Source organism: Lampetra fluviatilis, chromosome 68, assembly GCF_964198595.1.
Source record: "Lampetra fluviatilis chromosome 68, kcLamFluv1.1, whole genome shotgun sequence".
NCBI lineage: Eukaryota > Metazoa > Chordata > Hyperoartia > Petromyzontiformes > Petromyzontidae > Lampetra > Lampetra fluviatilis.
Window position 1 is genome coordinate 1971548 of NC_136342.1, and position 15956 is coordinate 1987503.

At 58.2% G+C, this 15956-nt stretch overlaps 1 protein-coding gene across 1 annotated transcript in view; it reads left to right on the plus strand.

The window, feature by feature from the left end:
• The window catches only part of TPRN (taperin), a 32690-nt gene extending 16773 nt beyond the window's left edge, over nt 1-15917 (plus strand). The window contains 4 exon segments of the mRNA XM_078883044.1: nt 9917-10172; nt 12180-12310; nt 12961-14917; nt 15904-15917. Of these exon segments, the coding sequence (XP_078739170.1) occupies nt 9917-10172; nt 12180-12310; nt 12961-13026 (453 nt within the window). The 3' untranslated portion in view covers nt 13027-14917; nt 15904-15917.
• Nucleotides 15918-15956: the final 39 nt, after the last annotated feature.

Sequence of the window (15956 nt, forward strand, 5' to 3'; positions counted from 1 at the left end):
GTGGTGATGGTGGTGATGGTGGTGGTGATGGTGGTGATGATGGTGGTGGTGATGGTGGTGGTGATGATGGTGATAGTAGTGATGGTGATGATGGTGGTGATGACGATGGTGATGGCGGTGGTGGTGATGGTGACGGTGATGATGACGATGATGACGATGATGATGGTGGTGGTGACGATGGTGGTGATGGCGGTAGTGACGACGGTGGTGGTGATAGTGGTGGTGATGACGGTAATGATGACGATGGTGATGGTGGTGATGTTGGTGATGATGTCCGTGGCACTACCACTGCTTTTCGACCTCTGCGTGAAGACTGCCGGTGCAGCAGCCCCTCTACACGATCCCCAAGGACCGCCAAACCGGGTCGAGGCGCCTACCCCCTCCCCACTAGGTCCACTCGGCCCTAAACGAGCGCCCGTCACGGTGTGTACACAACAATTGTCGGAAACCAAAGAGCTCAGCCGGGCGTGGCACACGCACCACACCCACACGCCCGGTCTGTGTGTGTGTGCCGGCCTTCATAGGGTGCTGCTGCTGCTAACAGCCCTTGCCCCAACAGCCTGTTGAGGCTATACGGGGGACCTTTGTCTCTGCGGTGCTGGCCACCCACACGCCCAGTGTGTGTGTGTGCCGGCCTTCCTTCATAGGATGCTGCTGCTGCTGCTAACAGCCCTTGCCCCAACAGTCTGTTGAGGCTATACGGGGGACCTTTGTCTTTGTGGCGCTGGCCACCCACACGCCCAGTGTGTGTGTGTCGGCCTTCATGGGGTGCTGCTGCTGCTAACAGCCCTTGCCCCAACAGTCTGTTGAGGCTATACGGGGGACCTTTGTCTTTGTGGTGCTGGCCACCCACACGCCCAGTGTGTGTGTGTCGGCCTTCATGGGGTGCTGCTGCTGCTAACAGCCCTTGCCCCAACAGTCTGTTGAGGCTATACGGGGGACCTTTGTCTTTGTGGCGCTGGCCACCCACACGCCCAGTGTGTGTGTGTCGGCCTTCATGGGGTGCTGCTGCTGCTAACAGCCCTTTGCCCCAACAGCCTGTTACAGGCTATACGGGGGACCTTTACCTTTGTGGTGGTGGCCACCCACCCCTCTGTGTGTGGCGCATTGCCGGCCGGCCTTTAACTGCTGCTCGCTGCTAACAGCACTTGCCCCGTCAGTCGGTCGAGGCTATACTGGGGGGGGGACCTTTGTCTTTGCGCGAGTGAATGAGTGTGTTGGGGAGACAAAGGCGGCCGGGCGTGCTCGGTGCAGGCCACACACCGTAACTCGTCAGTGGCGCAGTCAGTGGCAGCCTCCATAGGTTGCTGCTGTCACTCTGAGTGTGGTTCTGTGAGTGTGGGTCTCTGTGGGTCTCTGCGAGTGTGGGTCTCTGTGAGTGTGGGTCTCTGTGGGTCTCTGTGAGTCTCTGCGAGTGTGGGTCTCTGTGAGTGTGGGTCTCTGTGGGTCTCTGTGAGTCTCTGCGAGTGTGGGTCTCTGTGAGTGTGGGTCTCTGTGGGTCTCTGTGAGTCTCTGCGAGTGTGGGTCTCTGTGAGTGTGGGTCTCTGTGGGTCTCTGTGAGTCTCTGCGAGTGTGGGTCTCTGTGAGTGTGGGTCTCTGTGGGTCTCTGTGAGTCTCTGCGAGTGTGGGTCTCTGTGAGTGTGGGTCTCTGTGGGTCTCTGTGGGTCTCTGTGAGTCTCTGCGAGTCTCTGCGAGTGTGGGTCTCTGTGAGTGTGGGTCTCTGTGGGTCTCTGTGAGTCTCTGCGAGTGTGGGTCTCTGTGAGTGTGGGTCTCTGTGAGTGTGGGTCTCTGTGGGTCTCTGTGAGTCTCTGCGAGTGTGGGTCTCTGTGGGTCTCTGTGAGTCTCTGCGAGTGTGGGTCTCTGTGAGTGTGGGTCTCTGTGAGTGTGTGTCTCTGTGGGTCTCTGTGGGTCTCTGTGGGTCTCTGTGAGTCTCTGCGAGTGTGGGTCACTCTGAGTGTGAGTCTCTGTGAGTGTGGGTCTCTGTGAGTGTGGGTCTCTGTGGGTCTCTGTGAGTCTCTGTGAGTGTGGGTCTCTGTGAGTGTGTGTCTCTGTGTGTGTGGGTCTCTGTGGGTCTCTGCGAGTGTGGGTCACTCTGAGTGTGAGTCTCTGTGAGTGTGGGTCTCTGTGAGTGTGGGTCTCTGTGGGTCTCTGTGAGTCTCTGCGAGTGTGGGTCTCTGTGAGTGTGGGTCTCTGTGGGTCTCTGTGAGTCTCTGCGAGTGTGGGTCTCTGTGAGTGTGGGTCTCTGTGAGTGTGTGTCTCTGTGGGTCTCTGTGGGTCTCTGTGGGTCTCTGTGAGTCTCTGCGAGTGTGGGTCACTCTGAGTGTGAGTCTCTGTGAGTGTGGGTCTCTGTGAGTGTGGGTCTCTGTGGGTCTCTGTGAGTCTCTGTGAGTGTGGGTCTCTGTGAGTGTGTGTCTCTGTGTGTGTGGGTCTCTGTGGGTCTCTGCGAGTGTGGGTCACTCTGAGTGTGAGTCTCTGTGAGTGTGGGTCTCTGTGAGTGTGGGTCTCTGTGGGTCTCTGTGAGTCTCTGCGAGTGTGGGTCTCTGTGAGTGTGGGTCTCTGTGGGTCTCTGTGAGTCACTCTGAGTGTGAGTCTCTGTGAGTGTGGGTCTCTGTGTGTGTGGGTCTCTGTGGGTCTCTATGATTGTGGGTCTCTATGAGTGTGGGTCTCTGTGGGTCTCTATGAGTGTGGGTCTCTATGAATGTGGGTCTCTGTGAGTGTGGGTCTCTGTGAGTGTGGGTCTCTGTGAGTGTGGGTCTCTGTGAGTGTGGGTTTCTGTGAGTGTGTGTCTCTGTGAGTGTGGGTCTCTATGAGTGTGGGTCTCTGTGTGTGTGGGTCTCTGTGGGTCTCTATGATTGTGGGTCTCTATGAGTGTGGGTCTCTGTGGGTCTCTATGAGTGTGGGTCTCTATGAGTATGGGTCTCTATGAGTGTGGGTCTCTATGAATGTGGGTCTCTGTGAGTGTGGGTCTCTATGAGTGTGGGTCTCTATGAGTATGGGTCTCTATGAGTATGGGTCTCTGTGAGTGTGGGTCTCTGTGAGTGTGGGTCTCTGTGAGTGTGGGTCTCTATGAGTGTGGGTCTCTGTGAGTGTGGGTCTCTATGAATGTGGGTCTCTATGAGTGTGGGTCTCTGTGAGTGTGGGTCTCTGTGAGTGTGGGTCTCTATGAGTGTGGGTCTCTATGAGTGTGGGTCTCTATGAATGTGGGTCTCTATGAATGTGGGTCTCTGTGAGTGTGGGTCTCTATGAGTGTGGGTCTCTATGAGTGTGGGTCTCTATGAATGTGGGTCTCTATGAATGTGGGTCTCTGTGAGTGTGGGTCTCTATGAGTGTGGGTCTCTGTGAGTGTGGGTCTCTGTGAGTGTGGGTCTCTATGATTGTGGGTCTCTATGAGTGTGGGTCTCTATGAATGTGGGTCTCTATGAATGTGGGTCTCTGTGAGTGTGGGTCTCTGTGAGTGTGGGTCTCTATGAGTGTGGGTCTCTGTGAGTGTGGGTCTCTGTGAGTGTGGGTCTCTATGAGTGTGGGTCTCTGTGAGTGTGGGTCTCTGTGAGTGTGGGTCTCTGTGAGTGTGGGTCTCTGTGAGTGTGGGTCTCTGTGAGTGTGGATCTGTGTAGGTATCTATGATTGTGGGTCTCTATGAGTGTGGGTCTCTGTGAGTGTGGGTCTCTGTGGCTCTCTGTGGGTTTCTGTGGGTCTGTGAGTGTGGGTCTCTGTGGGTCTCTATGAATGTGGGTCTCTATGAGTGTGGGTCTCTCTGAGTCTTTTGGTCTCTGAGTCTGGAAAATCAACATCACCCGCTTACAAGATTTGGCTGCTGCTATGAATGTCCACGCGATGACGACGACGACGACGATTTTGATGAAGCCACTTGGGCTAATCCTTCGTGATGTCCAGGTAGCCTCTGACCAAAGCGCTACCACGTAGTAGCTGAGTGGACGCCGTTCCACCTCGTCAAATAAAAACAGTTGAGTTTCAACGTCACCACCCGTAAACCAAAGGTCTCCCGGCCTCCTGACGTTATGCCGTGAAGTGACACGATTGACATGCAAATCTCTCCCTCTCTCCGTCTCTCGCTCGCTCGTTCGCACTCTCGCTCGCTGTCGCGACGGCATTACAGCCCGGTTCTAAAGTGCAGCGGCGAGGGTTCAAGCGTGGAGTCGTCTGGAAAGTCGGCCGGGGCTATGAGACGCTGACTGCCTCGCCAGCTGTGCAGGGAGGTCGTGGGTTCGATCCCGACCCTGACGATGACTGCTGCATATTTGGAGTCTGTGTCTCTCATCATCATCATCATCATCACGATGGCTAGATGTTAACTAGCTCGCCTGGTATGCAGGAGGTCGTGGGGGTCAATCCCGACCCTGACGACGCCTGCTGCTGTATATTTGGAGTCTGCGTGTCTCTGATCATCATCATCACGGTGGCTAGGAGATGTTGACTACCTCGCCAGCTGTGCAGGATGTCGTGGGGGTCAATCGCGACACTTACGCCTGCTGCGTATTTGGAGTCTGCGTGTCTCTCTCTATCATCATCATCATCACGGTGGCTAGGAGATGTTAACTAGCTCGCCTGGTATGCAGGAGGTCGTGGGTTCCATCCCGACCCTGACGACGCCTGCTGCTGTACATTTGGAGTCTGCGTGTCTCTCTCTCTCTCATCATCATCACAGTGGCTAGGAGATGTTGACTACCTCGCCTGGTGTACAGGAGTTCGTGGGTTTGATCCTAACCCTGCTTCTGCTGTAGATTTGGAGTTTGCGTGTCTCTCTCTCTCTCTCCGTCGACATCGCCACACGTTTAGAGTGTTTGCCTGCAGCTGTACATTTCCACGTGATGATGATAATGATAATCCACTTGGTGCAGTTGCTATCATTTGAGATATCCCAGTGGTTGCATCAGAAAAACTCAGTGGGGCCATACTCAGAGGTCGCAACCGGGTACCCGATACCCGTACCCTACCCGATACCCGGCTACCCGTACCCGGCCGGGTACGGGTAGCCGTTTGCGACCCTGGTGCGGCCGGGTACGGGTACGGGTAGGCCGTGAGTCACTGGTGAGTCACCGTTTGTCACTCATTTCCCAACGTCTTGTCTCTTCTCACAATTCAAGTTCCTAGAATCAACCCACCCGCGCCTGCAACATGACTTCATCCCAGAGGTCGCAATCGGGTACCCGATACCCGTACCCTACCCGTACCCGGCCGGGTACGGGTAGGGTAAGGGTACGGCCGGGTACGGGTACGAGTACCCGTTTGCGACCCTGGTGCGGCTGGGTACGGGTACGGGTAAGGAATCAAAACCCGTTTGCGACCTCTGGCTTTACCTGGTCGCAATCATTTAGTTTTAGTATGGGTATTTGTGGGTTTCTATGGGGTATTTGTGGGTTTCCTATGAGTGTGGGTCTCTATGAGTCTCTATCATCCTATAGAATCGACATCGCGCGTTGAGACTGTTTGACTGCCACTTGATTGAGCCCTGTGGTCAAAATAATAAGTAATATTGAAAAATACTCTTTTTAAAAACACGCTTTAGTGAAATGTAGCGTACTAGTAATGGAAAAACTCCAAGACTCCAGGAAGTGGACCCAAAGCTTGCCACAACGTAAGCACGTCAGTTGAGTGTGGACAATTAGACCCAAGCCGAACCATAACAGATACAAAATAATGTTTAAAAATATGTTTATAATTTTTAATAATAGAATATAGTATTTTCATCAGTAAGACATAAGTATACCAAGTTTGCATTCGATACCGCATTGGAAAGTGGGTTAAAAATTGAGTTACAAAATTAGAAGATACGACAACAACGACAGACAGAGTGAGTTCAATGAAAGCGTATAAATAACATCATTAGCCGCACCTAGTCTACACAACAAAGGCTTTTTTCGATTTAAAGCTTTCGTGACTGCAGGGATTCATCTTCTTGGTTCTTTCGGTAAAGTCACGTAGAAGGGAAGTAATACAATAATAAAAATAAAACATAATAATGGTGTTTCATTCTTCACCTGAGGACGGCTACTTGCGTTGTGGCCGAAACGTCGTGAGAATTATTTTATTATGTTTTAATTTTATTATTTTATTACTTCCCTTCTACGTGACTTTACCGAAAGAATCAAGAAGACAACAAAGGCTCATTCCTAACAGCGTGTCAACGTCGTTGGGTCTCTGTGTGTCTCTATGAGTTGGAGTCAACGTCGTTGGGTCTCTGTGGGTCTCTATGAGTTGGAGTTAACGACGTTGCTGGGAATGCATTAATTAATTATATCCCCCCCCCCCCCATAACTCCCTCCCACCCCCCCCCCCACGTTTCACCACCACCACCACCACAGCGGGGAAAGTCCCAGCCGCATTCTATAAACGCCAGCGGGGGGGGGGGGGTCGAAGGTCAGGTTCGCTGCTGCCCCCCGCAGAGATGTGGTCAGATAATGTTGCCCGAGGCGGCCTCCTCCTTCCCCAGCGAGACCTCCACTAGCAACTCCAGCGCTGTGCCGTTCCTTTATGTTGGCCGGGTAGGGCCCCGTTCATCGTCGTCGTCGTCGTCATAATCGTCGTCGTCGTAATAATCATCGTCATCGTTGTCAACGTCATCGTCGTCGTCGTCGTAATAATCATCGTCATCGTCGTCATCATCGTCGTCGTCGTCGTCGTCGTAATAATCATCGTCATCGTCGGCGTCATCGGCATCATCGTCGTCGTCGTAATAATCGTCGTCATCGTTGTCAACATCGTCGTCGTCATCGTCGGCGTAATCGTCGTCATCTTCATCGTCGTCATCATCGGCATCATCGTCGTCGTCGTAATAATCGTCGTCATCGTTGTCAACATCATCGTCATCATCATCGTTGTTATTGTCGTCATCGGCATCATCGTCGTCGTCGTAATAATCGTCGTCATCGTTGTCAACATCGTCGTCGTCATCGTCGGCGTCATCGTCGTCATCGGCATCATCGTCGTCGTCGTAATAATCGTCGTCATCGTTGTCAACATCATCGTCGTCATCGGCGTCATCGTCGTCATCGGCATCATCATCGTCGTCGTCGTAATAATCATCGTTGTCAACGTCATCGTCATCATCGTCATCATCGTCGTCGTCGTCGTCGTAATAATCATTGTCATCGTTGTCATCATCATCGTTGTCATCATCATCGTCGTCATTGGCGTCGTCGTCGTCGTCATCGTTGTCATCGTTGTCGTCGTCATAATCATCATCATCGCGTGGGAATTGATAGCAGCAGTCAAATCCTCCAACCGCATATTGATTCGACAGACTCACAGAGACCCATGCTCATAGAGACCCACAGAGACCCACAGAGACCCACAGAGACCCACAGAGACCCATACTCATGGAGACCCATACTCATGGAGACCCATACTCATGGAGACCCACAGAGACCCACAGAGACCCATACTCAGAGACCCACAGAGACCCACAGAGACTCATAGAGACCCACAGAGACCCAGACTCATAGAGACCCACAGAGACCCACAGAGACTCATAGAGACCCACAGAGACCCACAGAGACCCACAGAGACTCATAGAGACCCACAGAGACTCATAGAGACCCATACTAAAACCAAACTTTTATTTGACCAGGTAACGCCCCACTGAATCGCTATGTTTTCAGAAGCGACTTGCACATCACAAATGACAGCTCAACAAAGGGGAATTAACGTCATCACCACGTGGAAATTGAAAGCAGCGGCCAAATGCTCTAAACGCGTGGTGACGTTGATTCTAAACGTGGCGGGAAAAACCGGAGGACCCGGAGACAAAGCCACGCGACCACGGGGAGAGAGAGAGAGAGACGCAGACTCCAAATATACAGCAGCAGGCGTCAGGCGAGGTAGTCAAGATCTTCTAGCCACCGTGATGATGATGATGAGAGAGGGAGAGACACGCAGACTCCAAATAAACAGCAGCAGGCATCGTCAAGGTCGGGATTGAACCCACATCCTCCTGTAGACCAGGCGAGGTAGTCAACATCTTCTAGCCACCGTGATGATGATGAGAGAGAGACGCAGACTCCAAATATACAGCAGCAGCAGGCGTCGTCAGGGTCGGGATCGAACCCACGACCTCCTGCCTACCAGGCGACGTAGTTAAAATATCTTACCCACCGTGATGATGATGATGAGAGAGGGAGAGACACGCAAACTCTAGATATACAGCAGGCATCAGGGTCGGGATCGAACCCACGACCTCCTGTATACCAGGCGAGGTAGTTAACATCTATGGATCTCTATGGGTCTCTGTTGTGTGAGCCTATGGGTCTCTGCTGTGTGAGTCTATGGGTCTCTGTGTGGTGAGTCTATGGGTCTCTGCTGTGTGAGTTTATGGGTCTCTGTGTGGTGAGTCTATGGGTCTCTGTTGTGTGAGCCTATGGGTCTCTGCTGTGTGAGTCTATGGGTCTCTGTGTGGTGAGTCTATGGGTCTCTGCTGTGTGAGTCTATGGGTCTCTGTGTGGTGAGTCTATGGGTCTCTGTGTGGTGAGTCTATGGGTCTCTGCGTGTCTCTATGCAGTTCTCGATTACTCGGCTGAGACTTTTAGATTCCGCACGTGATAAGCTGCCGCTGGTTCAAGTCCCAGAATCAGAAGCTGTATTCAGACTCTGCAGGAGGAATCTGATGATCTATAAAGCTCTTTAACTCACCGATGTCCAACGAAACAATAGAGTTTTACGTTTTCTATTGGAACTAACACTTACCCCCCCTCCCCTGTGCCTCCCCCCCCCGTACCCCCCCCCTTGTGCCCCCCCCCCACCACTGAACCCCCACTGTGGCCCCCTCCCCGTGCCCCCCACTCCGTGCCCCTCCCCCCACTCCCCGTGCCCCCTCCTCCCCCCCACTGTGGTACCCCCCCATGTCCCCCCCCGTGCCCCCCCCACCACTGAACCCCCCCTCTCCCCCTCCATGCTCCTCCCCCTCCACGCCCCTCCCCCTCCACGCCCCTCCCCCTCCATGCCCCTCCCCCTCCATGCCCCTCCCCCTCCATGCTCCTCCCCCTCCATGCCCCTCCCCCTCCACGCCCCTCCCCCTCCACGCCCCTCCCCCTCCATGCCCCTCCCCCTCCATGCCCCTCCCCCTCCATGCTCCTCCCCCTCCATGCCCCTCCCCCTCCACGCCCCTCCCCCTCCATGCCCCTCCCCCTCCATGCCCCTCCCCCTCCACGCCCCTCCCCCTCCATGCCCCTCCCCCTCCATGCCCCTCCCCCTCCATGCCCCTCCCCCTCCATGCCCCTCCCCCTCCACGCCCCTCCCCCTCCACGCCCCTCCCCCTCCACGCCCCTCCCCCTCCATGCCCCTCCCCCTCCATGCCCCTCCCCCTCCATGCTCCTCCCCCTCCATGCCCCTCCCCCCTCCATGCTCCTCCCCCTCCATGCCCCTCCCCCTCCACGCCCCTCCCCCTCCATGCCCCTCCCCCTCCATGCCCCTCCCCCTCCACGCCCCTCCCCCTCCATGCCCCTCCCCCTCCATGCCCCTCCCCCTCCATGCCCCTCCCCCTCCATGCCCCTCCCCCTCCACGCCCCTCCCCCTCCACGCCCCTCCCCCTCCACGCCCCTCCCCCTCCATGCCCTCCCCCTCCATGCCCCTCCCCCTCCATGCTCCTCCCCCTCCATGCCCCTCCCCCTCCATGCTCCTCCCCCTCCATGCCCCTCCCCCTCCATGCCCCTCCCCCTCCACGCCCCTCCCCCTCCATCCCCCTCCCCCTCCATGCCCCTCCCCCTCCATGCCCCTCCCCCTCCACGCCCCTCCCCCTCCACGCCCCTCCCCCTCCACGCCCCTTCCCCCTCCACGCCCCTCCCCCTCCACGCCCCTCCCCCTCCATGCCCCTCCCCCTCCATGCCCCTCCCCCTCCATGCCCCTCCCCCTCCATGCCCCTCCCCCCTCCATGCCCCTCCCCCCCCCCCTCCACGTGACTCAGATGAAGATCTCCTTTAACGAGTCGGAGGCGATGTTTGAGTATCCGTCGGAGAGCTCCTTGCTGGAGGGGCTGGACTCTGACGACGAGGGAGGAGGTGGAGGAGGTGGGGGTAGCTCCTCCGACGAGGGCGGAGGGGACGACGAGGAGGAGGAGGGGGGGGGCGGGGGGAGGGGCCGCCCCCCCCGCAAGGCGGCGACCTTCACCCTGCCACGGCCGGAGCTGCAGAGTAGCATGCCCAGCCAGCACTACGCGTCAGGTGGGTGACGGTGGTGGTGGTGGTGGCGGTGGTGGCGGTGGTGGTGGCGTTGGTGAGGGTGGTGACTGTGGTGGTGGTGACGGTGGTGGTGACGGTGGTGGCAGTGGTGAGGGTGGTGACTGTGGTGGTGGTGAGGGTGGTGGCGGTGGTGGTGGCGGTGGTGGTGGCGGAGCTGCAGAGTAGCATACCCAGCCAGCACTACGCGTCAGGTGGGAACCACGTGGTGGTGGTGGTGACGGTGGTGGGGGTGGTGGTGGCGGTGGTGGTGGTGACGGTGGTGGGGGTGGTGGTGACGGTGGTGGTGGTGACGGTGGTGGGGGTGGTGGTGACGGTGGTGGTGGTGACGGTGGTGGCGGTGGTGGTGGTGACGGTGGTGGCGGTGGTGGTGGTGACGGTGGTGGGGGTGGTGGTGACGGTGGTGGTGGTGACGGTGGTGGGGGTGGTGGTGACGGTGGTGGTGGTGACGGTGGTGGGGGTGGTGGTGACGGTGGTGGTGGTGACGGTGGTGGCGGTGGTGGTGGTGACGGTGGTGGGGGTGGTGGTGACAGTGGTGGTGGTGACGGTGGTGGGGGTGGTGGTGACGGTGGTGGTGGTGACGGTGGTGGGGGTGGTGGTGACGGTGGTGGTGGTGACGGTGGTGGCGGTGGTGGTGGTGACGGTGGTGGGGGGTGGTGGTGACGGTGGTGGCGGTGGTGGTGGTGACGGTGGTGGGGGTGGTGGTGACGGTGGTGGTGGTGACGGTGGTGGGGTGGTGGTGACGGTGGTGGTGGTGACGGTGGTGGCGGTGGTGGTGGTGACGGTGGTGGGGGTGGTGGTGACAGTGGTGGTGGTGACGGTGGTGGCGGTGGTGGTGGTGACGGTGGTGGGGGTGGTGGTGACGGTGGTGGGGGTGGTGGTGACGGTGGTGGTGGTGACGGTGGTGGGGGTGGTGGTGACGGTGGTGGTGGTGACGGTGGTGGAGGTGGTGGTGGCGGTGGTGGTGGTGACGGTGGTGGTGGTGACGGTGGCGGTGGTGGTGGTGACGGTGGTGGTGGTGACGGTGGTGGTGGTGGTGACGGTGGTGGTGGTGACGGTGGTGGTGGTGACGGTGGTGGCGGTGGTGGTGGCGGTGGTGGTGGTGACGGTGGTGGTGGTGACGGTGGTGGTGGTGACGGTGGTGGTGGTGATGGTGGTGACGGTGGTGGTGGTGACGGTGGTGGTGGTGACGGTGGTGGTGGTGACGGTGGTGGTGACGGAGCTGCAGAGTAGCATGCCCAGCCAACACTACGCGTCAGGTGGGCACCACGTGGTGGTGGTGACGATGGTGGTGGTGGTGGTGACGGTGGTGGTGGTGACGGTGGTGACTGTGGTGGTGACGGTGGTCGTGACGGTGGTCGTGACGGGGGTGGTGACGGTGGTGTGACGGTGGTGGTGACGGTGACGGTGACGGTGGTGACGGTGGTGGTGGTGACGGTGGTGACGGTGGTGACGGTGGTGACGGTGGTGACGGTGGTGACGGTGGTGACGGTGGTGACGGTGGCGGTGACGGCGGTGGTGGTGGTGGCGACGGTGGTGACGATGGTGACGGTGGTGACGGTGGTGACGGTGGTGACGGTGGTGGTGGTGGTGGTGACGGCGGTGGTGGTGGTGACGGCGGTGGTGGTGGTGACGGCGGTGGTGGTGGTGGTGATGATGATCATCATGTTGATGACTGATGATGACGACGATGATGACGACGATGACGGCGACGATGACGGCGACGATGACGGCGATGATGACGGCGATGATGACGACGATGTTGACGATGATGACGATGACGATGATGTTGACGATGATGTTGGACGACGATGATGACGACGACGACGACGACGATGGCGACGATGTTGACGATGTTGACGACGATGATGATGTTGCCGATGATGATGTTGCCGTGCCCATCGACATCCACGTGGACCGATGGAGGGGGGGGGGGAGGGGAGGCCGTGCCCGAGCGGTGTCCTGACGTTCCGCGCCCACCCCCTGCCCCAGGCCTGGGTTCCTACACCCCCAAGGGCAGTGCGGCTGGACTGGACGTCTGGAAGCAGCAGCAGCAGCAGGAGCAGGAGCAGCAGCAGCAGCAGCTGCGGTGGTTAGGAGACCTGGCGTCCAATATCAACCAGGTATGGCACGCACACACGTGGTGGTGGTGGAGGTGGTGGTGGTAGTAGGTGGTGGAGGAGGGTGGTGGTGGTGGAGGAGGAGTAGGAGGTGGTGGTGGTGGTGGAGGAGATGGTGGAGGTGGTGGAGGTGGTGGAGGTGGTGGTGGTGGAGGAGGTGGGGGAGCGGTAGTGTAGCGGTTAGCGCTACGCTGCGCTACGAACCCGGCGACCCAAGTTCGATTCCCGCTCACGGCCAACACCACCAGTGACGATTATCTGAACTGGTCCCGGGCCTCCCCTAGGTCGACTCAGCCTCAAATGAGTTACATTGTGCGGTGGTGTAAACATCGCCACTAGGGAGACAAAGGCGGCCGGGCGTGGTGCTGGCCACCCACCCCCTCGTGTGCCGTGCCGGCCTTCATAGGTGCTCGCTAACAGCACTTGCCCCTACAGTCTGTTAAGGCTACACGGGGGGATCTTCATCTTTGTGCGTGTGCGTGCGTGCGTGTGCGTGGGGCGGCGAGTGGCGGCCGCTGTGCGCGGGGGGAGCGGTGGGGCAGCGGTTAGCGCGCTGACGCCCTACGGGTACGGCGAAGGAGATTCCCACTGACTCTCCCCCCCCCTCCCCCCCTCCCTCCCCCCCTCCCCCCGCCCCCCCCCTCCCCCTCCAGGTGGTGCCGGGAGAGGAATCCGCCCCCCACGGCTTCTCCTTGTCGGACGACGCTCTTATGTTCTGACCCCGGGGGCGGGGAGAGCCATGATGGCGACGTTTGCTGGGCCGCAGAAGAAGAAGATTGGCACCCCTCTCCTTTTCCCCCTCCCCTTCCTACCCCCTCCTTTACCCCCTCCCTACCCCCTCCCTACCCCCTCCCTACCCCTCCCTACCCCCTCCCTACCCCTTCTCTCTACCCCTCCCTAACCCCTCCCGAATTATCCGGGTTCCGATTCCCGCTCGCACGGCCGCAAGCATCATCGACGGTTACCTGAACCGGTCCTGGGCCTCTTTCCCTAGGTCGACCTCGTGGAGTGTGTTGTAACTGGGGGGTGGGGGGGGGTGGGAGAGACAAAGACGGCTGGGAGAGCGTGGTGGAAAGATTCCATCCTGCGGACACCGAAACTCCCGCTAGCGTGGGGACTGCAATTGCTCCTTTTTCCTGAGAAGCCGACGATCCGTACGGAATTCCAACATTCCATCTGTGATCCCGAGATTCTGTTGGGGATTTTGATTTTCGATCCAGGATTCCGAGATTCCATCCATTGGGAATTCCAACATTCCGTCCGAGATTTCGACATTCCGTCCAGAATTCCAACATTCCGTCCAGAATTCCCACAATTCGTCCGAAAATTTGACTTTCCGTCCGGGATTTCGACATTCCGTCCGGGATTCTGTCTGTTGGGGATCTAACATTCTATCCGAGATCCAAACATTCCGTCCAGAATTCCGACATTCCGTCCAGAATTCGACATTCCGTCCAGAATTCCAACATTCCATCCGAAATTCTGAAATTCCGTCGAGAATTCCAACATTCCGTCGAGAATTCCAACATTCCGTCCAGAATTCCCCACATTGCGTCCAGTGCACACTCCGCGTTTCCCTTCACGCGGCTCTGACATACTCTTGAACATTCCAACATTCCCTAAATCCGCACATTCCGATACTCTTCCGCAAGCCTGAGGTTCCGATCTTCTGTCCACACGGAGATTCCGACATTTTCCCCATTTCCTTGAATCTAACATTCCGTATACATCAGGAGATTCTAACATTCCGTACATCGGGGAGATGCCGACATTCCTTTATATCCGGACATCCCGACTTTGCCTCACCGTATCCCCGGAACATTCCGTGTAAATATCTCGTCTCCTATCTCTTATCGCGGCATTCCAAAAACTCGGGAGATTTTCCCGGCGTTCCATTTCGGTATGCCGGGCATTCCGCTATCGCAGATTTTAAAAAATTTCTTCGCCTTCGGCATCGCGGCGGCGTCGCGGCGGCTACGAACCAGAGTTCTAATTCCCCGTCCTCCCCTAGGTCGACTCAGCCTCGAATGAGTCGTAACCCCGGGTTGGCTGGCCCCTGCGTTCGCGAACGTCGCCACGGGTCGGGGGGGAGACAAAGGGGGGCCGGGCGCGCGTGGTAGTGCAGGCCCACCCACCCACCCATCCCCACCCTCCCCGTCGCGTGCCACAGGTTTTTCCCGGACCCTTCGAAGGCGCCGCCACCACCCGCCGCCCGTTGCGCGCTACTAACGGCGCTTGCCCGGCGGGGGCCTTCGTGCGATTTTGTTAGCGACGTGCGGAGCGCGTAGAGACCGTGCCATTCCCCCAGAGGTGGCCCAGTGACCCAGGGCGACCCAGCCTAGGTGGGGGGTCACTTCTCTTGACCTCTGGGTGTGCGGGGGGCGTGCGTGTGTGTGGGGCGGGTGGTGGGGTTTGGGGAGCGGTGGTGCAGCGGTTAGCGCGCTACGCTTGGGCGACGAACCCGGCGACCCCGGGTTCGATTTCCGCTCATGGCCAACGGCGCCGGTGGCGATTCTCTGAACCGGGTCCTGGGCCTCTCCTAGGTCGACTCGGCCTCAACTGAGTACCCGGTGCGTTGTGTAGTAAAACATCGCCACTGGGGAGACAAAGGCGGGCCGGGCGTGGTGCTGGCCACCCCACCCCCTCGTGTGCCGTGCCGACCTTCATGGGTGCTCGCTAACAGCACTTGCCCCAGCAGTCTGTTAGAGGCTACACGGGGGATCTTTGTATTTGGGGTGGGTGTGTGTGGTGTGGTGCGGGTCAGTGGGTCAGAATCTGACCCCGCGCGTTGACCCCGGGGGGGGGGGGTGGAGGGCGGGGTTTGGGGGGGGGGTCAGCGTGACCTCGGCGTGACCTTTCGCGAGGCGACCGCGTGTGATGGCGCTGCCAATGCTTGTGCCACAGATTTACCGTGTGCCTGCGTGCGCGCTGTGCGCAGGTGATTGTGCGTGCACGCGTGCGCGCGCGTGTGTGTGTGTACGTGTGTGTGTATGTGTACGCGGGCGGACGGGCAGGTGTGTACGTGTGTAGGTGTGGGTGTGTGTGTAAGTGTCTGTGTGTACGTGGGTGTGTGTGTGTGTGGTGTGTGCGTACGTGTGTGTGTGTGTACGTGTGGGTGTATGTGTGTGTGTTTGTACGCGTGCGTGTGTAGGGGTGTGTGTGTACGTGTGCGGGTGTGTGTGTGTACGGGTGTGTGTGGTAGATGTGTGTGTGTACGGGTGTGTGTGTGTAGATGTGTGTGTGTACGGGTGTGTGTGTGTAGATGTGTGTGTGTTAGATGTGTGTGTGTAGATGTGTGTGTGTGTACGTGTGCGCGTGTGTGTACGTGTGTGTGTGTGTGTACGTGGTTGGGTGTCTACGCGGGTGTGCGGGTGTGCGTGTGTGTACATGTGTACGTGTGTGTGTGTACGTATGTGCGCGTAGTGGGGAGCGGTAGTGTAATGGTTAGCAGCCTTTGACCCGAGTTCGATTCCCCCGCCAGTGACAACGACGATCTGAACCGGTCCTGGCGCCTCCTCCTAGGTCGACTCGGCCTCAAATGAGTAACCTGGTGGCGGTGGTGTATAGTAGTAAACATCGCCACTGGGGAGACAAAGGCGGCCGGGCGTGGTGGTGCTGGCCACCCACCCCCTCGTGTGCCGTGCCGGTA